This window comes from Capricornis sumatraensis, chromosome 18 (assembly GCF_032405125.1).
Source record: "Capricornis sumatraensis isolate serow.1 chromosome 18, serow.2, whole genome shotgun sequence".
Lineage (NCBI taxonomy): Eukaryota > Metazoa > Chordata > Mammalia > Artiodactyla > Bovidae > Capricornis > Capricornis sumatraensis.
Window position 1 is genome coordinate 16,934,517 of NC_091086.1, and position 26,841 is coordinate 16,961,357.

At 41.0% G+C, this 26,841-nt stretch overlaps 1 protein-coding gene across 1 annotated transcript in view; it reads left to right on the forward strand.

The window, feature by feature from the left end:
• Positions 1-2,143: 2,143 nt before the first annotated feature.
• Positions 2,144-26,841, forward strand: part of LOC138094566 (survival motor neuron protein) — a 28,032-nt gene continuing 3,334 nt past the window's right edge. The window contains exons 1-8 of the mRNA XM_068990652.1: positions 2,144-2,260; positions 15,600-15,671; positions 17,098-17,214; positions 18,278-18,475; positions 18,628-18,783; positions 20,167-20,265; positions 21,037-21,147; positions 25,554-25,604. Of these exons, the coding sequence (XP_068846753.1) occupies positions 2,174-2,260; positions 15,600-15,671; positions 17,098-17,214; positions 18,278-18,475; positions 18,628-18,783; positions 20,167-20,265; positions 21,037-21,147; positions 25,554-25,601 (888 nt within the window). The 5' untranslated portion in view covers positions 2,144-2,173 and the 3' untranslated portion in view covers positions 25,602-25,604. The remainder of the gene's footprint in view (positions 2,261-15,599; positions 15,672-17,097; positions 17,215-18,277; positions 18,476-18,627; positions 18,784-20,166; positions 20,266-21,036; positions 21,148-25,553; positions 25,605-26,841) is intronic.

Consider the following 26,841-nt stretch of genomic DNA (forward strand, 5'->3'; position numbering starts at 1 on the left):
GGCAAGGTACTCAGACCCAGGACCCTCCATGACTGTGATGTTAAATTTAATGTTTACATAAGTGCCTTCAAATCTGATGAAATGGTTTCCTTTGAAAATCCACTACCCTATGCTTTGAGTGCTTTGTCTATCATGTGCAATAACTTTGTAAAATCCATATAGTGATTCAAATCTGGATGTCACCATCAAGAAAAAAAAGAACATGTTTTCTCTGATAACAAACATTGCCGTAGTTCATTTTTATTGAGGAACCAAGTAAGGGGAAATTTACTTCTCTACTTTCTGGTAAGTAGAAATACTTTTTCAACAAACAAACTTGCCATTAAATACTAATTAAAGCTAATTCCTCCTTGAAAACATGCCAAGTGAAGAAAGGCACAAAAGATCACATATGATCCCATTTACATGAAATATCCAGAGCAAGCAAATCTAGACAGTAGGTTAGTGGTTGTGAGGGACTGGAAAAAGGAGAGAATGTGGAGAGACTTTACTGGATACAAGGTTTCTTCCGGGGACTAATTAAGACATTTTGCAATTTAGTGGTGGAAATGCACAGTCTTGTGACTACACTAAAACCCGCTAAATTGTACGCCTTAAATAATGAATAGGCTCCCTTGCCACAACTAGAGAAAGACCATGCCGCAAGGAAGACCCAGCACAGGCAAAAACCAACAATTTTTTTTAAAAGATGAGTATTATAAAATGTAAAGTCTGTCTAAAAAAATTTAAAAAGAAACCTGGTTCCAAAGTGTTTAAACTTCTGCATCATATTGTCATTGTGAGAATTATGACTGAAGAAATCTAAGTGAGCGTTTAAAAAATACATCTATTTCTGGTATCTACAGAAGCCGAAGGGAGCCCTCAAATTTCCCTGACTTTTTTAAAAAATTCAATTACAATAGGAACATGGAAGCCATTTAGCAAGTCTAAATGCTCAATAAGGAATACTGGAAAAGTATAGGGTAAGCTTCTACAAAGAACTAAAAACCTGCTTGACCCATGTAAACACACAGATTAAAAAAAACGACACAATTCATGTTTTTAAGTTCAAAAACTCACAAGAAGATTTGGGAGAATATTAAACCAAATGCTATGGCGGGGCCGTGTTAAAGGAATGCTGGATTCCAGACAGCTGTGTAAATGCTCTGTGCCTCAGTTTCCCCATCTTTAAATGGGAATGCCTTGCCATGCTAAGTCCGACTCGGTGCGACCCCATGGACTGTAGCCTGCCAGGCTCCTCTGTTCATGGGATTCTCCAGGCAAGAATACTGGAGTGGGCTGCCATTTCCTTCTCCATTAAATGGTATTAACAGCCCCTAACTCAAAAGATTGTTGTGAACATAAGTACATATAGGGGCTTCCCAGATGGCGCTAGTGGTAAAGAACCTGCCTGCTAATGGAGGAAACGCAAGAGATGTGGGTTCGATCCCTGGCTTGTGAAGATCCCTTGGAGGAGGGCGTGGCAACCCACTCCAGTATCTTGCCTGGAGAATCCCCACGGACAGAGGAGTCTGGCGGGCTACAGTCCATAGGGTCGGAAAGAGCCGGACATGACTGAGGACGCACACATCCTTCCATCCTTGCCAATGTAGAACACTGCAAGAGATGCAGACTCAATCCCTGGATGGGGACGATCTCCTGAAGGAGGAAATGGCAACCCTCTGCAGTATCTTTGTCTGGAGAATCCCATGGACAGAGGAGCCTGGTGGACTACAGTCCATAGGATGACACAGAGTCGGACACGACTGAAGCAACTTAGCACAAGTACATGAATGTCTTAAAAGCACTTAAAAAAATGGCAGCTATATAATTATAGGTTAACAATGGACTGATTTTTACTTCTTGCTTACCCATATTTTCTAAGTGACCTGCAACGAACACCATTTTTCTAAGAGGACTTATTGTTTAAAACAAAAAACGGGTCGAAACACTCTACGAGCATATGGAAGAGTGAAATCAAAGAACTTAAAGGATACAGAGAGGGCACACCAACGCGCCGTCGGAGGCCGACAGAGGCAGGTGGCGCCCGCGGGCAGAGAGCAAGCGGAGAACCCCTGACGCCAGCCGGCAGCCCCGAGGCCGCCATGCTCTTCCGGTCCCAGAGGCCGGGCGGCGGAAGTTGTCACTCGCCGAGGGACGGAGCCCACGCCGCGCACCCGGCAGCGGGCTAGCCATGGCGATGGGCGGCGGCGGCGGCGGCAGTGGCGGCGGCTTCCCGGAGCCGGAGGACTCGGTACTGTTCCGGCGCGGCACTGGCGAGGTGAGGTTGAGGCCCCGCTGTCGCGACCAACCCCCGCACTCCTTCCCGGGCCGGTCCGCTCACTGCGCGGCCGTGATCCGCATGTTTCTACGTCTTTCCCCACCTGGGAGCCTCAGCCTCACGCTCCTTCTTCGCCCAGTTAGGGCTCCGTAGTGACTTTGAGCGCTGCCGCTACTTGACTGGTCCGTTGGCTGTCCACCCCCTAGCTCTGAGAGAGGGTGGGAGGTGTGTGAGGACAGGCCAGGGCGAAGCAGGGAAACTGCTGCTAAGTCACTTCAGTCGTGTCCTACTCTGTGTGACCCCATAGACGGCAGCCCACAAGGTTCCCCCGTCCCTGGGATTCTCCAGGCAAGAACACTGGAGTGGGTTGCCATTTCCTTCTCCAATGCATGAAAGTGAAGAGTGAAAGGGAAGTCGCTCAGTCGTTTCCGACTCTTCGCGACCCCATGGACCGCAGCCCACCAGGCTCCTCCGTCCATGGGATTTTCCAGGCAAGAGTACTGGAGTGGGGTGCCATCGCCTTCTCCGAGCAGGGAAACTAGTTAGGAGTTTATTGAAATGATCCAATTGTTAGCCGTGAAGAGCAAAATCACTTGGATTCTGGATATATTTTGAAATCGGAGGCAACAGGTTGTGCACGTGGATACAATAATAGAGGCTTGAGAGAGGAAAGTGAAGGATAACTCCAAGATTGTTCTGAAGAACTGAAAAGATTAAGTTGCCTTTAACTAAGATGGGGAAGACTACCGGTAGAGCAGGTTTATAAGGGGGTAAGATTAGAACTCATTCTTTAAAAAAAATTTTTTTTAACTTTTGTTTTGGGGTATAGCCGATTAACAATGTTGTGGTAGTTTAGAACTCATTCTTGAGTGAAATGTGATTGGAGCGAGTTCAAGAATTGGAGAGGAAAAATTCAAGGCAACACATATAAGCAAATATTTCAAGTTTTATTGTGGGTACTGGAAGATAGAGAAATCAGATGGAGAGGGAGTGAGATTAAGAGGATTCTTAATTGGTTTTTTATTTTGAAGACGGGAACAATGTTTCAACATGTTTGTGGGCTGGATAATTGATTTTGCAGAAGAAAGAAGAGGATTGCGGCAGCAATGTTCTAGAGTAGGTAGGAGGGAATGGATGTTCAGTTATATGGGTACAGATTTGTGTGGATGGGCAGATACAGTGGCAGGAGATTAGGAGATTATGAAAATTCTGTTTTGATTGTTGCTATTCTCAGTAAAAGAAGCAAGTCATCAGTAGTGAGGAGGGACCAGGGGTCAGGTGTTGGAGGATAGGGAAGAGAGAAGGTAGGAAGTGAGCCTCTAGGAGAGTGGGAGAGTGTTGGATTAAATGTAGTGGAATTGTTGCTAGGCAACATTCAAGGCCTAGTGGTTATGAGTTTAAAGGAGACTAGATAGCGTGATCGTGTTTTTCATTAGCTAAATTCAAATCCAGCTGTGCGAGGGCAAAGTCAATGAATAGTGGTTATGGTTTTAACTTAGCATGAAGTGAGGAGGCCAGTACAGAGAGTTACCTTCTTGACTGATGGTGGAATTTAAGCTGGCTAAGAAAGAGAGGACATTAGGATGTTGAGAGACAGTTTAACAAGTGGGAAGGTCACGGTTTCACCAGGCCCAGGGAGGTGAGATGACTGTCATCATCAACCTACTAGGATTAAGTTGTAGAGCCTGGCAGGTGGTAGCTGGAGAGTAGGATTCTTAGTTGAGTTTATAGAGAGGTTGTAGTTAATGGTTATATTAAAGACCATAGAAGTGGGTAGCTGAGACTGGGCACTCTAAAAGGTCATTGGTAGCGAAGCACTTAAAGAACTAACAAGGATAGGGTATTGGAAGGATCATGTACATGGGTTTTTAAATAACCAGAACTTATGACAGGAGTAGTGTTGGAGAGAGTACTGGAATATAAACCTCAGGGAATGAAGCAGGGTGACCCAGGAGGCTGTAGGTGATGGCCGTGAGAAGGGATAGTGGACAGTAGAGTTTGGTGATAGAATTTTCAAACCTGGGAGTTTTAGGGTGGAAGAATCATCTGGAAGTGGAGGTGAGGAACAAGGAAGATTCCTTCCCCACCTCTGGCACACTGATTTGAGAGAGGTGAAGAAGACATTTCATTTTGAAATGCCTGTAGGGACAGAGGTGGGCTACTGTTGATGACTGAGGAACAAATGAAAGGCAGTCCTGATGGTCTGTTCTCTTTGCTGTTGCTGGGTAACAAGTCACCCGAAACTTGGTGGCTTGGAACAATAATCATTTTATTTTTTCTCGAAATTTCTGTGGGGCAGGAGCCTGTGAAGGTCTTAGTGGGTGGTTCTCCTCCAGACCTTTCCTGTGTTTGCATGCACACAGTTGTCAGAGTTGCAGTAGCTGGTGACTGAGCAGCTAGGGACAGACAAGCCGTCTGTTCTCTTCATATTGTCTCAGCTTCTCCATGTGCTCCCAGTGTGGGACGATCTGAATCTCCTTCTACCCCTTTGTAATTCCTCCCTTTCATCCCTCCTCATGTCCCGTTCCCAGACAATTGCTGATCCACTTTCTGTCACCCTTGTTTAGTCTGCATTTCCTAGAATTTTACAAACACGGAATCTTTTAATGTGGCTCCTTTTATTCAGCATATTTTGCGTTTCATCCATTTATGTATCAGTTATTCATTCCTTTTCATTGCTGTAGAATCCTGTTGCATAAATATGCTACAGTTTATTCATTGGCTTGTTCATGAACATTTGGGTTGCTTTCAGTTGCGACTATTAAAAATAGAAACACCATAAATATTAGTGTAGGAGACTTTGTATGAGCATATGCTTTTATTTCTCTATGGGGAATGCCTGGGTCATGGAATAGATATGTTATAATTCTTTTTTTTTTTTTTTTTTTGGCTCCCCTCCGAGACTTGTGGGATCTTAGTTCACTGACCAGGGAATGAACCCAGGCCCTTAGCAGTAAGAGCAGGAGTCCTAACTACTGTTTATTAAATTGTTTAGCTTTTATTCTTCAGGAACCCCATTTACTCATATGCTAAATATTTTTTGCCAGTTGCCACTTTATTTTCCTTTCTTTCTTCTTTCCTTTCTTTTCATCTATTCCTTGGTACCCGTTAGATGTTCAGTCAACTATCTTCTTCTTTGGGTATCTTGTAGTCAGTGTTACTGTTTCTTTCTTGATTTTAACTTTTTTTTGGGGGGGGGGTGATAAACAATCTTTATTTCACCAGCAAATAAATTCAGGTCATCTCAGGTTTGGTAACCAAATGGACCATAAGAAAACATGTTTGCTCTCAGATTTTTTAAATTGTAAAATTTAAAAAAAAGGGATTGTGGAAATATATATATACATAGGTCTTAGAAATTTATATATAAGGATAAATGTGTAAATAGATATCTTTGTTGTTGTTTAGTCACTAAGTTGTGTCTAACTGTTTGTGACCCCATGGACTATAGCCCGCTAGACTTCTCTGTCTATGGGATTTCCCAGGCAAGAATATTGGAGTGGGTGTTCAACTTCTGATTTGACTCCCAATTGCCTTCTTTTCTCATCTGAGTTTTTAGAAATTTTGATTTTCAGTTTTTTCCCATACTGAAAATGCTTGTTTGACAATTTAATTTCAGATGGCTATTGCATTTTCTTCTGTGATTGTTAGTTGAGAATTTTTATCACCTAAAATATTTCGTCTTATAATAGCTTTGTATGGATATCTTGGTTGTTCATTTTGAAATTTCTTGTAACAGTTGAAATGTGATGAGTTTGGACTGCTGTGTATTTGTGTCTTTTAAGAGTGCCCGCTTCTAAAGATAGAGTGTGACTTTCTTTTATAAGTAGTACCTTTTGCATTGGCAGAATTGACATATCTTCTGCTTTAAGGAACATCTCCCATTCCAAGGGCAGCATAAACTCAGACAAGTCAATTACTTGTTTGTGGTTACTTTCCTTATCTACAAAATGATTTAATGATTTTAAAAAGTGTATATTTATTTCTATTTGGCTGCGCTGCGTCTTCTTGCTGCTCTAGCTTTCTCTAGTTGCAGAGAGTGGGGGCTACTCTACTTGCTGTGTGAGGGCTTCTCATTGCAGTGGCTTGTTGCGGAATGCAAGTGGCTTGTTGCAGAATGCAGGCTCCAAGGCACGAGGGCTTTAGTAGTTGCAGCTCCCCCAGACTCCAGAACACGGGCTCAGTAGTCATGGCTCCGCGGCTCCGGAACACAGGCTCAACAGTTGCGACACACAGGCCTAGTTGCGCTTGAGGAATGTGCAGTCTTCCCTAATCAGGGGTCAAACCCATGTCTCCTGCATTGGCAGCCGGGTTCTTTACCACTGAGGCCACCGGAAAAGCCCGACTTAATGATTTTTAAGTACTTTTTACCGTAGAGCAAGATTAATAGTTTTATATGAGAACCTATTTCTCTCTGAATAGTGAATATTAACAAGAAAAAGAAACATTCATTTTACAACTGAATGAGTTTTATATCCAGCCTCTTTGGAACTCATGAGTTGACTAATACTGTATAAAATCCAACATACTGATGGATGGTGTTTTGTAACTTGTCTTCCCTTTACCAACATCGTGTATTCAAACTTACCTTCAACTACTCTATAGCATGGAAATTATTCTAGTTGAACTTGATGCCTCACTGACCTGTCAAAGTGTTTATTTTTGAAAGTGAAGTGAAAGCAAAAGTCAGTCAGTTGTGTCTGACTCTTTGCAACCCATGGACTATACAGTCCATGGAATTCTCCAGGCCAGAATGCTGAAGTGGGTAGCCTTTCCCTTCTCCAGGGGATCTTCCCAACCCAGAGATTAAACCCAGGCGGATTCTTTACCTGCTGAGCCACAAGAATTTTTAATTGTGGTTTAAAAAAAGACTATTATCATCTCAACTACTTTTAAGCATACACTTCTGTGTGTTTGTGTGTGTTCAATCACTCAATTGTGTCCGACTCTGCGACCCCATGGACTGTAGCCTGCCAGGCTCCTCTGTCCATGGAGTTTTCCAGGCAATACTGGAGAGGGTTGCCATTTCCTACTCCAGGGGGTCTTCCCAACCTGGGGATGGAACCTGTGTCTCTTGCGTCTCCCACATTGGCAGGAATATTCTTTACCTCTGTGCCACCTGAGAAGCCTGTACATTTACAGTAGTGTTAAATATATTCACATTGTAGTACAGTACATCTCCAAAACTTGTAAATCTTGCAAACTTGAAACTCTACCCATTAAACATTTATTTCCTCCTCTTCTTTTAAAGCCTGAGGTAACTGCCATTCAGCTTTCTGTTTCTATGACTTTAACTTCTTAGCTCCCTCATATGAGTGGAATCACACGGGCAGTGTGTTTATTTTTGCTTCCATGCTTTTCTTGGCTCATGGTTGTCCTTAGAGTGGTTGGTAGTTTCTTTTCTATCTCTCTAAATCCTTTTAGTTTTTATTTCCTAGCCTGTTTCCCCCATGATCATCCACCATATGTTACTTTCCTCTTTTTAATTGAGGTGTAATTGACATACAACATTATATTAATTTTAGTTGTACAGCGTAATGATTTCAAATGTATACATATTTCAGAATGATCACAATAAATCTAGTTAATATCTGTTACCATCAGTTCAGTTCAGTTGCTCAGTCATGTTTGATTCTTTGCGACCCCGTGGACTGCAGCACGCCAGCCCTCCCTCTCCATCACTAACTCCCAGAGCTTACTCAAACTCATGTCCATTGAGTCAGTGATGCCATCCAACTATCGCATCCTCTGTCGTCCCCTCCTTCTCCCACCTTCAGTCTTTCCCAGCTTCAGGATCTTTTCCAGTGAGTTAGCTCTTTGCATCAGGTGGCCACAGTATTGGAGTTTTAGCTTTAGCATCAGTCCTTCCAGTGAATATTCAGGACTGATATCCTTTAGGATTGATGGGTTGGATCTCCTTGCAGTCCAAGGGACTTTCAAGAGTCTTCTCCAACACCACAGTTCAAAAGTATCAATTCTTCAGCACTCAGCTTTCTTTATAGACCAACTGTCACATCCATACATGACAACTGGAAAAGCCATAGCTCTGACTAGATGGACCTTTGTTGGCAAAGTAATGTCTCTGCTTTTTAATATGCTGTCTAGGTTGGTCCTAGCTTTTCTTCCAAGGAGCAAGCCCCTTTTAATTTTATGGCTGCACTCACCATCTGCAGTGATTTTGGAGCCCCAGAATATAAAGTATGTCACTGTTTCCACTGTTTCCGCATCTATTTGTCATGAAATGAGATGACTGGATGTTTCGATCTTAGTTTTCTGAATTTTGAGTTTTAAGCCAACTTTTTCCACTCTCCTTTCACTTTCATCAAGAGGCTTTTTAGTTCTTTGCTTTCTGCCATAAGGGTGGTGTCATCTCTGTATCTGAGGTTATTGATATTTCTCCCAGCAATCTTGATTCCAGCTTGTGCTTTATCCACTCGGGCATTTCACATGATATACTCTGCATATAAGTTAAATAAGCAGGGTGATAATATACAGCCTTGATATACTCGTTTGCTTATTTGGAACCAGTCTGTTGTTTCATGTCCAGTTCTAACACTGTTGCTTCTTGATCTGCATACAGATTTCTCAGGAGGCAGGTCAGGTGATCTGATATTCCCGTCTCTTTAAGAATTTTCCACAGTTTGTTGTGATCCACACAGTGAAAGGCTTTGGCGTAGTCAATAAAGCAGAAATGGATGTTTTTCTGGAACTCTCTTGCTTTTTTGATGATCCAAAAGATGTTGGCAATTTGATCTCTGGTTTCCCTGCCTTTTCTAAATCCAGCATGAACATCTGGAAGTTCGTGGTTCATGTACTGTCAAAACCTGGCTTGGAGAATTTTGAGCATTACTTTGCTAGCATGTGAGGTGAGTGCAATTGTGCGGTAGTTTGAACATTCTTTGACATTGCCTTTCTTTGGGATTCACAATCAGGTTGATGGAAACAAATAGCCCCAGATCATACACCTTAAAACCTAAATAAAGAAACAAACAATCAGCCTACCAGAGGTATAGAATTGGTATAGAATTTAAAGACTCAAGAAACAGTTTTCTAAAACAGGTTAACCTGGGGTATCCTCTAATGCACATTAATGAAGTCTCCTTTATGTACAGATGGGAAGGTCCCCTGGAGGAAGAAATGGCAACCCACTCCAGTATTTTTGCCTAGAGAATCCCATGGACAGAGGAGCCTGGCGGGCTACAGTCCATGGGGGTCGCAAAAAGTCACATACGACTGAGCGACTAATACTTCTTTGGGATTGAAATGAAAACTGACCTTTTCCAGTCCTGTGGCCAATGCTGAGTTTTCCAAATGTGCTGGCATATTGAGTGCAGCACTTTGACAACATCATCTTTTAGGATTTGAAATAGCTCAACTGTAATTCCATCTCCTCCACTAGCTTTGTTTGTAGTGATGCTTTCTAAGGCCCACTTGACTTCACATTCCAGGATGTCTGGCTCTAGGTGAGTGATCACATCATCGTGATTATCTGGATCATGAAGATCTTTTTTGGATAGTTCTTCTGTGTATTCTTGCCACCTCTTCTTAATATCTTCTGCTTCTGTTAGGTCCATACCATTTCTATCCTTTATTGTGCCCATCTTTGCATGCAATTTTCCTTCGGTATCTCTAATTTTCTTGAAAGATCTGTAGTCTTTCCCATTCTATTGTTTTCCTCTATTTCTTTGCATTAGTCACTGGGGAAGGCTTTCTTATCTCCTTGCTGTTCTTTGGAACTCTGCATTCAGATGGGTATATCTTTTGTTATATCTGTCACCATACATGGTTACAATTGTTTTTTTTCTGGTGTTGAGATTTTTAAGTCTTTGTATTTTGAAATATGTAGTTCAATGTTATTAACTATAGTCACCATGCTGCACATTACACCCCCATGACTGACTTACTTTATAACTCGAAGTTGGTACACTTTGACTCCCAAAGGCAATGGCACCCCAGTCCAGTACTCTTTGCCTGGAAAATCCCATGGATGGAGGGGCCTGGTAGGTTGCGATCCGTGGGGTCATGAAGAGTTGGACACGACTGAGCTACTTCCCTTTCACTCTTCACTTTCATGCATTGGAGAAGGAAATAGCAACCCACTCCAGTGTTCTTGCCTGGAGAATCCCAGGGACGGGGGAGCCTGGTGGGCTGCCGTCTATGGGGTCGCACAGAGTCGGACATGACTCAAGCGACTTAGCAGCAGTGCTCTTTTCAATCCCTACCCCAACGCCTCCACCCCTGTCCCTGGAAACTGCCAGTCTGTTCTTTGAGTCTATGAAGTTGGGCTTTTTGTTGTTTGTTGTTTTGGTTTTGTTTCTAAATTCCACGTAAAAGTAAGATCACATGGTTTGTATCTGTCTTTCTCATTTCAGTTAGTGTAATGCCCTCAAGGACCATTCATGTAGTCTCCAAATGACAAGATTTCATTCTTTCTTATGGCTGAATAATATTCTATTGTATATGAACAGGTATCCCCTGCTTTTTTAAGTTGACTTTCTGCCACTTTGCTTTCATAAAAGACCTACGTTAATACATGTTTTCATTAACTGAAAGAAATCCAGAGAGGATTTCCACTTTTATGAAAAAAAAAAAATGAAAAGTAAAAATAACACTGAGTGTTTTGTTTTGCAGCAAGGCATGATAGAGGCCACATGCCACCCAGGCAGTGAGAGTGGCTCCACCAGGCTCCTCCCCAGGAGCTACACTCAGCATCAAGCCGGCGTAGCTTTGAACTGTGCCTGGGAGCCTCTGTGCCATATCCTGACTTTTTTTTTTTTTAATCCATAAGCGAGTTATATCCTAACATCCTTGATTCTTTGCTCTATTCTATCTCCATTTATAAAAGATTTCATAGGAGTATTCTACTTCCAGGTTTTTCAGGTCATGGGCAAAACCTGTATACATTTTCCATTCTCCCAGTGTTGGACACTTAGGTTATTTCCATCTCTTGTCTTTTGTAAATAATAATGCAGTGGATGTGGGAGTGCATATATCCTTTCAAGTTAGCGTTTTTGTTTTCTGTGGATAAATTCCATTAGTGGAATCTGCTGGATCATGTGGTAGTTCTGTTTTTTGAGGAACCTTCATACTGTTTTCCAAAGTGGCTGTGCCGGTTTACATTCCAGCTAGCAGTGGACTCTTGTCCCTTATGTCTCCATCCTCATCAACACTTGTTATCTTTTTTTTTTATGTGTATATATTTTATTTTATTTTTTCAAATTTATTTTTAATCGGAGAATAATTACTTTACAATGTTGTGTTGGTTTCTGCTGTACAACAAAGTGAATCAGCCACAAGTATACATATACCCCTCCTTTTAAGCCTCCTTCCCACCCGTTATTGCCTTTCTGATAATAGCCATTCTAGCAGGTGTGAGGTGATGTATCACTGTGGTTTTGATTTGCACTTACCTAATGATGTTCAGACTGGTTTTAGAAAAGGCAGAGGAACCAGAGATCAAGTTGCCGACATCCGCTGGATCATCAAAAAAGCAAGAAAGTTCCAAAAAAACATCTATTTCTGCGTTATTGACTATGCCAAAGCCTTTGACTGTGTGGATCACAATAAACTGTGGAAAATTCTTCAAGAGATGGGAATACCAGACCACCTGACCTGCCTCTTGAGAAATCTGTATGCAAGTCACAAAGCAACAGTTAGAACTGGACATGGACCAATAGACTGGTTCCAAATAGGAAAAGGAGTAGTCAAGGCTGTATATTGTCATCCTGCTTATTTAACTTATATGCAGAGTACATCATGGGAAACTCTGGGCTGGAAGAAACACAAGCTGGAATCGAGATTGCCAGGAGAAATATCAATAACCTCAGATATGCAGATGACACCACCCTTACGGCAGAAAGTGAAGAGGAACTGAAAAGCCTCTGATGAAAGAGGAGAGTGAAAAGGTTGGCTTAAAGCTGAACATTCAGAAAACTAAGATCATAGCATCTGGTCCCATCACTTCATGGGAAATAGATGGGGAAACAGTGGAAACAGTGGCAGGCTTCATTTTTTTGAGCTCCAAAATCACTACAGATGGTGACTGCAGCCATGAAATTAAAAGACGCTTACTCCTTGGAAGGAAAGTTATGACCAACCTAGATAGCATATTAAAAAGCAGAGACATTACTTTGCCAACAAAGGTCCATCTAGTCAAGACTATGGTTTTTTCCAGTGGTCATGTATGGATATGAGAGTTGGACTGTGAAGAAAGCTGAGTGCTGAAGAATTGATACTTTTGAACTGTGGTGTTGGAAAAGATTCTTAAGAGTCCCTTGGACTGCAAGGAGATCCATCCAGTCCATTCTAAAGGAGAACAGTCCTGAGTGTTCTTTGGAAGGACTGATGCTAAAGCTGAAACTCCAGTATTTTGGCCACCTGATGCGAAGAGTTGACTCATTAGAAAAGACTCTGATGCTGGGAGGGATTGGGGGCAGAAGGAAAAGGGGAAGACAGAGGATGAGATGGCTGGATGGTATCACTGACACTATGGACATGCGTCTGGGTGAACTCTGGGAGTTGGTGATGGACAGGGAGGACTGGCATGCTGCAATTCATGGGGTCGCAAAGAATCGGACACGACTGAGCTGAATGATTGGTGATGTTGAGCATCTTTCCGTTTACCTGTTGGCCTTCTGTATGTCTTTGGACATATACATTCGTGCATACTTTATTATAAGTGATACCTAAAATAATGTAAACACTGAAGTGAGTCGCCTGTAGGCAGCATATAGGTTTTTTGGTTTTTTTTTAATCCATTCAACCAGATTGTCTTTTGATTGGAGAATTCAGTTCATTTACATTTTAAGTAATTGTTGTTACGTAGGTTACTTACTGCCATTTTGTTAAACTTCTTCGGGATGTCTCATAGTTCTTCTGTTTCCTTATTTCATCTCCCTTTGTGGTTTGATCATTTTATCTAATTGTATGCTTAGATGTTTTTGTCTTTATCTTTTGAGTATTTCTTATAGATTTTTGATTTTTGCTTTGTGGTTACAATGAGTCTTACATATAGTAACTTATATTTACAATCATCTATTTTAAGTTGATAATGAGGTAAATTTTAATTCATTCTAGAGCTCTGCATTTTTATTCCCCTCCACATTGTGCCTTTGATGTCACATGTTACATTAAGCTTCATTCAGAGAGTGCAGTGAGCTTGAGCCAGACAGAGAGAGAGGGTGAAAATGTTGCATCCGGCAGCCTCTGAGCATCTCCATAGATCCCTGATATGCACCAAACTAGAAGCCTTCTCAAGCCTAATTTTCTGGACAAGCAAATGGGCCTGTTACACAGAAAGACTGAAGTGTGTTTCAGTCTGTTATTGGTGCAGTCCCCTGGGGGCAGTCGCCTGCCAAGGACCATTTCTTTGACTGTTGGTCCTGTGGGACCCAAGAACCTGTGCCCACCCTGGGCTGCAGCTGTAAAAACCAGTACACGAGACGTGAATTACTAGGACATCAGACGTGCACACGTCCCCTGTGGGAGGTAACTGGTGCTGTGGAGAGCGGCAGAGGGCAAAGCTGGCCCTTGTAGGCTGGAGTGAGGCAGGCAGCGCAAAGACGGTGCTCCTCGCCTCTGGTCTCAGTGTCCTAGCCGGTCACCTGATGGATGATAAATTAAATGCCTGGGCTTTCCAGGTGGGGCTCTCGGTAAAGAACCTGCCTGCCAGAGCAGAAGAAGAGTCTTGGGTTCCATCCCTGGGTCAGGAAGATCCCCTGGAGGAGGGCATGGCAATCCACTCCAGAATTCCTGCCTGAAGAATCCCATGGGCAGAAGAGCCAGGCAGGCCACAGTCCAGAGGGTTGCACAGAGTGGGACACGATGCATGTGTATCCTACAGACCACCACTTTAAGATAAGCACATGAGCCTCTTACAGAAAGTCTGGGCACCTCTCAGCCAGCTGCCTCCGCGCCGGTATTATGGGGGAGGACAGGTTCCAAGCATGGGAACCCTTTCAGAGCCAGTCCTCAGTTCTGTTCCTTTGTGTGACTTGTAGACAAAAGACCCCTTGTTTTATTATTGTTGTTTTTTAATAGTAACCCATTTTATTTTTAATTACTTTTTAATAAATTAAAATTTATTTGGGTCTCCGTTGCTGCACGAGGACTCTCTAGTTGCAGAGAACAGGAGCTCTAGTTGAGGGGCACGGACTTCCCGTTGCAGTGGCCTCTCTCGTGGAGCGCGGACGCCGGGCGCACAGGTCTCTATAGTTGTGCTTCCCGGGCTTTGGAGCGCAAGCTCAGTAGTTGTGGCACACGGGCTTAGTTGCCCTACAGCATGTCGGGTCTTCCCAGGGCAGGGATTGAACCCATGTCCCCTGTATTGGCAGGTGGATTCTTATCCACCATACCACCAGGGACGTCCCCCTTTGTTTTTTAAGTTAGATATTTTGGTGACTCATCTCTCAGTTACTGGTCTAAAAACTTGGGATACCTAATTTGGGGTTCAGACCTTTTCCTCCTCAGGAAGAAGATGCAGGTTTTTGAGTTTCCTCCTGATCATGGGTCGCCGCACCAGGAGTGGAGTTTATGGCAAAATTCCTTCTCAGCCTTTCCTTCCCACTTTTGGATTAAAACGCTTATTGTTTGACTTCACATTTTAATATTTTATTGTATTTGTTTTATATCATTCTTTTGTTTTGTGTGACAGTATGTGTTACATCCCTGATTAGACCATCTCTCCTGAGAACATGATTTCATGTACCTCTCAGTGAAGAGTGCTTCATACATGGTGCGTGCTCAAAAATATTTCTTTTTGGATTGGACTAAATAAAAAGAAATAGCTTAATTATTTTAGGTATTTTCTTGATTACTTAATATCACTGCCTTTTAAAATTAATTGATAAATCACTTTTAATGGTTTATATCTTTAAACATTTTGAGAATTCTTTTTTTGAACAATCTAGACGCATTGTAAGGTCAAGAGGAAAAAATATTCTTTGGACCACAGAGTCAGTGGTTAGAATAGCCTTCCCAGAGTCTGGATACAGCTGAGCTGATGACCGGATGTTTTGCCTTTCTGCCAAACTGAACCCCTTCATCTGCTCTTGGAAAAGACTGAAACTTGTGTTACCCCTGAACAGACCCACTTCCGCTTGGTGGATAAGAATCACGTTGTAGGGTATTTACATCATGGCACTCCTGGAACATTTACTTGTGTCTAGCTTTGGGGGTAATGCCACATAATCTCTAACCAAATGGGCTTCTTGTGATTTAATTAGGTTATAAAATACCTCTTTTAGTGTAACATTATGTCTGGACTAACTCTTGTTCCTCACACACATTTTTGATGAAACACAACCAAATGTGAATTATTTTTATTCTTTACCTTTCCCAGAGTGATGATTCTGATGTTTGGGATGATACAGCATTGATAAAAGCATATGATAAAGCTGTGGCTTCATTTAAGGTATGAAATGTTTATTTATGCTTTTCCTTACTTCCTCATGTATATTCATTTGGGAAGAAATTGATAACATACACCAAAGTGTTACAGTACATATTATTCAGTTCTAATTTTGAAGATTAAAAGATAACAGATAAATTAATTACCTTCCTTCAGAAGTTGGTAACCTGACTATATGTCATCTCTTTAACAGAGGCAGTTTAAGTAGTTTTCAAACATTATTTTGAATATGTTTACACTATATCAGACTATTGAGGTCTATTTCAGATTAGTGAAAGGACAGTCTGAATTATACTTTTAAAATATTTAACAAGCCCTGATTGAAATAATATTGATGATAAATAGCCGTAGTGCAGTAATGAATATTTGCAGGGTGTTTATAGTGTTCCTGGCACTGTTCCATGTGCTTTACATACATTAATTTAATTCTCCCCAAATCCTATGAGGTATCAAGTGTTCCTGATGGTGATGAATGTCAAGGAAGACACAGTTCATTTGCAGGGTGAAGCCTGTTTTTTTGCAACCCAAACAAGACTTTTACACAGTTGCCCAACATGATCATTTTCTCTGCTGTCAGAGGTCTTTAGTCTCATTGAGCATCATGCCTGGCCCATCAGTAGTCCGGGCACAGAGCATACACTCCTACAGAGCACCAAGTGTAGACTCTACTTCCTTTCCTAGTCTCTCCTGTAGCATGAAGGAAAGATGAGATCTGCATGTCATCCTTGATGCTGAACTCTAAATTGAGCAATAACGTGCTTTCCAGCATACATTTAGACTAGAGATACACCAGTCAGAGTTACCAGGAGAGTGCTGTGAAATGCAGATCAAAATAGGGCTGAATGTGGGGTGGGTGGGTGATACTGAAGGGGGAAGCAGACTGAGAAAAGAACTGATGTGGGCAAGAGGCAGTTTCCTTTTAGTGGTGGGGTAAATGTGAAGCTATGAAGTTGGTGGTCAGAAATATTGAACTAAGGAGAAAAGCCAGAACTAGATAATAGTTTTGGAAGTTTGTTAGCATAGTAAGCATAATTGAAGTAATAGGAATAGATGATCGTAAGCAGGTAAAGATGGCAGTTCTTATTGGGAATGCCCAGGTTTAAAACTTGATGAGAGAAGTAATGAAAGCATTAGGGCTCTGCATTGCTATGTCATCAAAAATGCTATGGCTAGCAAGAAGAAAAATGATTGACAGAGTATAATATTATGGAAAGGCTGAGAGTGAGGAGACTTGCTTGAAAGGGTCCTTAGAGCCGGTGATCATTATATGATATCTTCAAGAGCAGTTTCTGTAGCCTATGGGATGGTGACAAAGAGCCTCTTTGAGGCGGTAGGGCCTGGAGACCAGTTTATAGTGGATGAATTACATTGTGACTTTTTAATAATATATCACTCTGTAACACATACACTTCTGTTCACATTTTCATAGCACGCTCTGAAGAACGGTGACATTTCCGAAGCCTCAGAAAAACCAAAAGGCACACCTAAAAGAAAATCTGCTAAGAATAAAAGCCAAAGAAAGAACACCTCAAGTCCTTCAAAGCAGGTTATTTTAAAACCTCAAGATTTAACTTCTAAGCATTTCTTGTTACTGTCCTTATTAAATAGTATAAAATATCTTTAATTAAATGATTAGTACAGTGTTTTCCATTGACGTGTAATCATAAAATTTCTGAAGCACCTCAACTTTCTGTTGTTCAGGAACATGCATGTTAATAAAACCATAAAGAATTAGGAGGAAATGACACATGCTAAATTCAGGACAGTGTCTACTGTATGTTGGGATAGCAGGGAGGAAGGCGGTGCTTCATGGGAGGGGTACTTGAGGGCTTACACTGAATTGGCAGTGTTCAACTTTTCTCAGACTGAGAGAGGTGTCCTCCTTTTCCTTCAAAATCCTGAAACTGTTAATACCCAGGGACTAAATATTCTGGGTAGAGTCACTTCTACTTAAACAGTCAACCTAGAAGGTAATTATTTTGGTGTCTCACTAGTAGCTTTAGTGTTCTCTTTACCAAGGGGGAGCTAAACTCTTCCTTGGTGGCTCAGAGGTTAAAACATCTGCCTGCAATGCGAGAGACCTGGGTTCGATCCCTGGAAATGGCAACCCACTCTAGTACTCTTGCCTGGAAAATCCCATGGATGGAGGAGGCTTGTGGGCTACAGTCCACGGGGTTGCAAAGAGTCGGACACAGCTGAGCAACTTCACTTTCACTTTACCAAGAGGGAAGAGAGCTGATGTGTGATGGGAACTTGTTATGTGCTGGGCCAGGATACTGGACACTTGACATGCTTCCCATCCTCTCTGTTCTTCACAGCACATGTGTGAGGCAGATTATACTACAACCACTTAACAGATGAGGAAAACACAGCTCAGAGTGATTAAGAAACTTGTCCATGATTATATAAATGATGGAATTATGTGGTATTTCTATTAGAATTCAAATTTCTGTGTTTTGGGCCCCAAATCTTTTTCTTTGTAACATTCTGTCTCCCAGAACAGTCAGCTGGAGACTGCCCCCTCCCCCCAACTCCACCCCACTCAAACAGGATTACAGTTTACTTTTTTTTTAAGAAATGTGTTTGTGTGTCTTTGGTTTCTTTTACAGTGGAAAGTTGGTGACAAATGTTGTGCCATTTGGTCAGAAGATGGGTGCATTTACCCAGCTACTATCGCTTCAGTTGATTTTAAGAGAGAAACCTGTGTTGTGGTTTACACTGGATATGGAAATAGAGAGGAGCAAAATCTGTCCGATCTACTTTCCCCAACCTCTGAAGTAGCTAATATGGAGCAAAATGCTCAGGAGGTAAGGATAAAAAAAATTAGAGTTCTTAGAAGCAGAGACTAGATGAGAAACTAAACAGTATAACTGATTGTCAGTTTGATCCACTGAAGCTTTAATTTTTTTCTCAGTGATGCCTTTATAATGAAAATACGTATATTTCTTTCTCTTAAAAGAATGAAAATGAAAGTCAAATTTCAACAGATGAAAGTGAGAACTCCTCCAGGTCTCCTCTAAATAAACCAAATAATACCAGGTCGAGAGCTGCTCCGTGGAACTCTTTTCTGCCTCCACCACCCCATATGCCAGGATCAGGCCTGGGACCAGGAAAGGTAAACTTCTATCCAGAAAAGGTTTTCCAGGACGTGGTTCACAGTATTGGAACCGTCAGCCCCTGCATTAAGTGAATTGTAGCTTTTCTCATTAAACTGTTAGGGTTGGGTTTTTTTTTTTTTTTGGCTGTGGTAGGCAGCTCACAGGGTCTCAGTTCCCTGATCAGGGGTTGAACCCGGGCCACCTAGACCACCAGAGCTTTCCCTCATGAAACTTTTGTAGCTTTCTACAGATGTTGTAAATAGATACCAGGAATTCTCTGAAAAGGAAATAAGATAGTAATGCCTTTCCCAACAATTTTTATTGAGTATTAGGTGTTAGAGTAATAATTTAGCAAACAAGTTTGAAAATATTTTATCATCAGCTGGATGTTGTGCTATAGTTCCCTATGACACTTGTATAAGGTATATAAAAATTGGAAGAGAACCCAATATTTATATCTGGTACAGGTGAAATCCAAAGAAGCTCCCAGATTGTTTTGTAGAGTAAAATGTAAATACTGTTTTTACTTATGGGTTTTTTGGTTATCAGTAACAAATAAAAAAGGTTTTTACCTTTGTCATGGAATCCAAATCCCTATCCAGTTGTCTTGTTAAAACATTGATTTCTTCAAGCAATAATAATACTAAACATTTTGCTTTAATCAAGCATGACATTAAAACTTCTTCTTAGGCTTTCCTGTTGAGAGCTCCTTATTGAGATTTGTATTATATTACATTTTTCAGAATGATCAGACCTCTATTAGTTTATATACATAATGCTTTGTTGGTCTCAGGGGGCTGATTTCCTTGTTAAGAAAGAGGTTTATAGTTTATAATATGTATTTTTATAATACATATTCTTAAGTTAGCATATGTAACTGAAAAGACATCCAATAGATTATACAGTTTAGTTTATGAAATTGTGGGAGATATAGTCTTATATGATTGAAACATCTTGCTGAAATATTTGATCTCTTGTTTACTAGATAATGAAAAATTTTCCTTACTCTGCTTTTACTTCCTGACTGTCTACATAGAAAGGAAGTGAGAAAAATCTAAATTTGTGAGTCTAGGGGCTTCCCTGTCGGTCCAGCAATTAAGACTCTGTGTTTCCAGTGCAGAGGGTGAGGGTTAGATCTCTCGTCAGGGAACTGAGATTCTACGTGCCGTACAGCGTGGCCCTCCTTCCCTTCCCCCTGCCAAAAAAAAGAATCTGTATGATGTCAGCATTTGGTATGTGAAATTCTATCTAACCTTTTTGATATGAATAATATAGATGTTATTCTGGGCAGCTATTTTGAATCTTTTGACATTGGGTTTTTTCTTTGTTTTTTTGGGTTTTTTTCGCTTTTTACATTTTAAAACTGGTAAATCAATCTTCCTTTGAAATACTCTTTATAGGCAGGTCTAAACTTCAGTGGCCCGCCGCCGCCACCCCCACCCCCACCCCCACCGCATTTCCTGTCCTGCTGGCTGCCTCCATTTCCTGCTGGACCACCAGTAAGTGCAAAAGAATTCAGATTAAACTGTACTTTCATACAGAGTTTGGGATTTAGCCAGAACACAGGTAGTTTGGAAATGTCATTGCATACCATCCTTGTGGCCAGGTTCTGCTGGGTAAAAGTTCAGGCTAAACCTTCAGGTTTTTCTGTTTAATGCCCAGACTCAGTCCTCTTAGCGACCCAGCTCTGAGCCCTGTTGTGCATGCTTCCTTCCTGGCAGAAGTATCTCATTCTAAGGGAAGTAGCTCCTATCTAGAAGGATTTAATGACACCATGCTTAGGGATCAGTGTTTTACCTTTCAAGGCATGTAGGCTGTGGATATCTAATGGTAGACTTTTAAATATCAATAATAGGTGAAATACAAAGGCAGTTATTTTGGCAAACAGTGTTGGTGTGGGGGCAGTGTAAATGTTCTAGCCAGAACCTTCACTTGAAATGCTATCTGGGTGTTCTTTGAGGAATATCATAGAAGTATCTGTCCTTATTTTTTTTACCTATAGATTCATAATGGAAGCAAAATGTTTAAATATTTTATGGGACCTGTTGTCTTTTGGTTCTTGTTCAGTTTAATTTTATTGGTCTTTTTTTGTTATTCATTACTGGTTAGCTTTCTTCAAATCCCAGATTAAAAAAAAAAAAAATTTAACCAAGAGATGACATGGGATGTCAGGAAAGATACAACTAACATTCAGCATTCTGTACATAAAATAGATTTCCATACTTTGTATTTTTGTCTACTGACTTTAAAGTATATCTTTCTGTTTCCAGATGATTCCCCCACCACCTCCCATATGTCCAGATTCTCTGGATGATGCTGATGCTTTGGGAAGTATGTTAATCTCTTGGTACATGAGTGGTTATCATACTGGTTATTACATGGTAAGTGATCACTCAGCATCTTCCCTGACAGTCACTTTGTGGTTTTGTGACTTTGTTTTGCTTGTAACTAAAAAGTGGTTTCTCATGTTAGGTAGATCCTTAGAGTTAAAAACTATAGGCATACCTCAGTGAAGCAAGGCATACGATTCTTTTGGTTTCCTAGTACATATAAAAAATATGTTTACATTATACTGTATTCTAGAATGTATATAATAGTATGATGTCTTAAAAACAGTGTACAAACCTTAATTTTAAAGTACATTATTGCTAAAAAATGCTAACTACTATCTGACAACACGGTTGCCACAAAATCTTCAGTTTGTTTGAACAGTGTAGCTATTTAAAGCTGCAGGAAGCAAAGGTTTGATCCCTGGTTGGCAAACTAAGATTCTGCATGCAACGAAGCGCTGCCACACACAGAAAAATAGCAAGCTTTGCTTTTCTTATTCGTCAGTCCTTTGGTGACCAGTTTCGCTAAACTGAGTGACCGCTTACTTCAACTATATTCTTTCTAACTTCCCTAGTTAGTTGTCACATCGTTTCTTTCTCCACTTTATAGACAGACTTCTTTGAAAAGTTACGTCTAGTTGTCTTCTCTGCTTCCTTGCCTTCCATTCTTTCTTCAGGCCTATCGGTAGACTTCTGTCTTCCCCACTGTATTCAGATTTTTACCCCCAGACTGCTGACTCCGTGGTCAGTTCTCTGCTTTATCTCTCTTACCTCTCAGCAACATTGTAATCTGTTTGACTACACTTTTCTCTCTCCAGCCTCCAATAACATGCTGTAGTCTGCTAGTCCTAAGTCTTCCTTCTCAGCTGCTCCTTCTAGGCTCCGTAGACAGCTTTCCTCCTCCACCCAGTATCTGTGTGAGATCCCTCATGCTCAACGTATAGCCCCCTTCTCGAACTATAAACTCACCAGGTGACCTCATCTACCCCAGGCCTTAAAATGCCATGTTTGTCCTATTAAATCCTCAGATGTCTAGTTCTGAACATCAGACTGGTTTATCCAGCTGGCTGTTTTCCCCCACCACCTGGCTGGCTGTTAGCTGCACCTCAAACACATCTCACCAGAACCAGGTGACGAGAGCCACGTCATACACCGCTGTCCCCACAGCCTCTGACAGCTCAGAAAGCAGTGATGTTGGTGCACTAGCAGCGCCACTTTCTCAAGCCACAGGCATGGCATTTGCATTAATTGATTCCTCACTTTGCTTCAGTTTCTTCAACCAATTTGTAAGAAACTTCTGTTGACTTATTTCCATACAGATCTTGAATCAGTGCACTTTGCTTTCACTCCCCTGCTGTTACCCCCATTGAGGATACTATCGTCTCTTTTAACAGAGACATAATCACTGTTTTATTCATCATTTAAAGTATTTATGCACTGCTTTGGCTACACAGGGTCTTAGTTGTGGCCCTCAGGATCTCCGATCTTGGTTGTGGCATGTGGGATCTAGTTCCCTGACCAGGGATTGAACCCAGACACCCTGCTCTGGGAGTACAGAGGCAACCACTAGACTACCAGGGAAGTCCCGTAATTCACTCTTTTAAAAAGTACAGTTAATTGGTTTTTAATTTGTATTCAAAAGGTACGACCACTCATTACCTAATTCCAGAATATTTTTATCTTGCATTTTAAAAAAGCCATACCCAGTAATAGTCACTAGTAATATCCTCTGCACCCATCTCCTGGCAACTGCTAATCTGCTTTCTAAGCATTTGCTTATTCTGAACATTTCATATAAATGAAATCATACAATATATGGCTCTTTGTCCCTGGCTTCTTCCACTTAACCTATGTTTCTTAATGTTCCTCTGTGTTTTAGCATGTATTAATACTTCATTTCACTGCTGAATGATATTCCATTGTATGGATGGTACCACATTGTGTTTACCCATTCATCGGTTGATGGACATTTGGGTTATCTCCTCCTTTTGGCTACAATGAATAATTCTGTTCTCTACACTTGTGTACAAATTTTGTATGGACATGGTGGTTTTCCGTTTTCTTGGATATATACATAGGAATGGAATTGCTGGCTCAGAAGGCCGCTCTAGTGGAACCATTGTGCTGTTTTCTAAGTGACTGCATCATCCTGTGTAACTTCAAGCAGTGTGTGAGGGGGTCCTGTTTCTCCACATCCTCACCAACGTGTATTGTTGTCTCCTTGTTGGATCATAGCCATTCTAGTGGGTGTGAAGTGATAGTTTATTATGGTTTTTATTTGTATTTCCCTATTGACTGATGACGTTAAGCATCTTTTCATGTGCTTATTGGCCATTTATATATATATCTTTTTGGAGAACTGTCTGTTCAAATCCTTTACCTGTCTTTTTGGTTGATGAGTTGTAATAGTTCTTTATATATTCTGGATAAGACAACATCTCTCACCTAACTGCACCAGATCCCAAGTATTCTTTTTGCTTATGAAATCTCATGTCCCATTCTGCCAAATCCGTTCTGCATACAGCAGCTAGAGTGATATTTTAAAATGTAAAGCATATCGCGTCTTTCTCTTTAAGACCCTCTGACGGCTTCCAGTCACAGGTTAAACTCCAAAAGCCTCGTGGTTTGCAAAGATGATGCAGCATATCTTGTCAGGTTCTTTACCCACAGTTTATTCCATGCTCTTCTTACTCACTGCACTCCTGCAGCCCTGGCCTCTTCTCTTGCTCACGTCCAGGTTTATACCTTCTTCTGCACCTTTGTACTCATCATTCTTTAGTTTGGAAAGCTGTTACCCTATATTTTATTTGTCTGACGTGTTAATTCAAATCTCAACTGAAATTCCATCTTGCCTAGAAATATTTAAGCTGGAAGAGATCCACCCTTCCTCTCTGTTGTATCACCCCACTTGGGTTCTCTGTGCGGCAGTTACCGTTTCTGGTATGATTTTCATTACCTGTTTAACTGTCTCCCTCCAGTAGAATGTAAGCTCCATGGGAGCAGGGACCTTGTCTGTCTTGTAACCCTTGGATCTCTAGAATTGGGAATAGTGTCTGGTTCAGAGTAAGTTCATCATTCGCTAAATGTTAAACATTAGCAAGTTTTTTGTCTGGTAATTAGATAACTTTTTATATATAAAACTTCTTGTAGATTAGTTTTGTAAGATATCCGGAAGTACCATTATTGGGTCAAAAAGTATAAACTTTTAATTAAAAAAATTTTAATAACTTTTGATACTATTGATTGACTTTTCACAATTATTTTCATGTGTATTGCCACGAGTGCAACTTGAAAACGTCTGTTTTTCCACAGCCTTAAAATAGTTATACACCGTATTGCTTGCATCTTTTATAACTCTGAAGAGCAGTTAAAAATATGAATGTTCTGGGACTTCCCTGGTGGTCTAGTGGCTAATCCTCCATGCCCCCAGTTCAGGGGGCCCAGGTTCGATCCCTGGTCAGGGAACTAGATCCCCCACACAGCAATTAAAGAGTTCACATGCCACAGCTGAGATCCCTCATGCCACAATGAAGACCCAGTACAGCCAAATAAAGAAGCATATTTTTTAAAAGTAGGAATGTTCTAATGTTTGATTTGAAAGATGACATAGATGAAAATTAGTGTTGATGAAATGAGTACAGTGAGTTAACTGTGCTCAAATATTCATATTTCATGTACTTGATTGAACTGTTGTTAAAACCTAGCAGATTTTCAGTAGACTTTGTTGTTTATAAATATTTTTTAAAATTTTATTTATTTGGCTCTGTTGGGTCTTAGTTGCAGCATGCAGGATCTTCCATTTGGTGCACAGACTCTCCAAGTTGTGGTATGTAGGCTCAGTAACTGCAGCCTGCCCACTCCAGAGCATGTAGGCTTCAGTAGTTGCAGCTAGCAGGCTTAGTTGCTCCTCACCATGGAAGATCTTAGTTTCCAGACCAGGGATTGAACCTGTGTCCCTGTATTGCAAGGTGAATTCTTAACAACTAGACCACCAGGGAAGTCCCCAACAGACTGAACGCTGGTCCTGATCAGCAAACTGCAGCTATTTCTGTTTCTTTCCACAGTTCAAGCAACAGTTCCTGGGAAAGGAGCCTTGTCTGGTACATTTGCCACAAATTCAATACTCAGCTATGATTAGCTTGTTCCAGAGAAAATGATCTTTACTTTTAGAAGCATTACTTGTGTATCTGTATAAATTAAAATATAAACGTAGGTTCATATTCAGAAACAAATTCCCATTTCCTAGGTCTTGCATTTTTTTCTCTTGGAAATTTTTACCATTAAACAGAAGAAGCTACTATTCAATGTCATGTTTTCCAATGGCTTACATGTGTTTTAGAGACTGTTGCCTTCGGCTTGTAGTTCTAAAGAGAATTAATGAAATATGTGAAGCAGAGTGTTTACTTCTATGTAAAGTGTGTATTCTGTTCTTCTAAATTCCTTTATTTTCCTTACAGGGTTTCAAACAAAGTCAAAAGGAAGGAAGGCACTCACATTTCAATTAAGGAGTAAGTCTGCCATCATTTTAAAAGTGAATCTTACTTTTATATGAATTTTATAGTTTGTGGCAGATATGCGTTTGAAAATTAAAATGTTGAAAAGTAAAAAAGTTAATGTAAAACAATATTAAAGACATTTTGATGCAAAACTGTTTGATAAAAGGTAGGTCTATATCCCCTCTAGAATCTTCATGATGTCAAAGTATCTTTTCAGCAAATACTTGTTGGTTGATGGTGTGGAAAGGAAAACATACCTCTACAGTAAAGAGATCCTTAAGGGGCTTCCCTGGTGGTCCAGTGGTTAAGAATACACCTTCCAATGCAGGGGATATGGGTTCAGCCCTTGGTCAGGGAACTAAGATCCCGGATGCCACAGGGCAACTAAGCTCTGAGACCCGACACAGCCAAAAATAAGAAAATAAATTTAAAAAAAAATTTTTTTAAGAGATATCCTTAGAATCAGAGATGAAACTTTATATCACTGTAGACAGTCAGACTGACTTTTTGATTTGCGATACAGTATAGGATCAGTTTAGTTCAGTCGCTCAGTAGTGTCTGACTCTTTGTGACCCATGGACTGTAGCGCGCCAGGTTCTGTCGGTCACAAACTCCCAGAGCTTGCTCAGACTCACGTCCGTCGAGTCAGTGATGCATCCAACCGTCTCGTCCTCTGTTGTCCCCTTCTCCTCCAGCCTTTACTCTTTCCCAGCATTCAGTGAGTCAGTTCTTCGCATCAGGTGGCCAAAGTATTGGAGCTTCAGCATCAGTCCTTCCAGTGAATATTTAGGATTGATTTCCTTTAGGATTGACTGGTTTGATCTCCTTGCAGTCCAAGGGACTCTCAAGAGTCTTCTCCAACACCACAGTTCAAAAGCATCAATTCTTCAGTGCTCAGCCTTCTGCTTCTGTTAGGTCCATACAGTTTCTGTCCTTTATTGTACCTGTCTTTGCATGAAATGTTCCCTTGGTATCTCTGATTTTCTTGAAGAGATCTCTAGTTTTTCCCATTCAGTTGTTTTCCTCTGTTTCTTTGCATTGATCACTGAAGAGGGCTTTCTTATCTCTCATTGCTATTCTTTGGAACTCTGTGTTCAGATGGGTATATCTTTCCTTTTCTCCTTTGCCTTTCACTTCTCTTTTCTCACCTGTTTGTAGGGCCTCCTCAGACAACCATTTTGCCTTTATTTTACACTTTTGGTCCATATTCATCTGTATTTTGATATGTTTGTCATCAGTATTTTGTGCC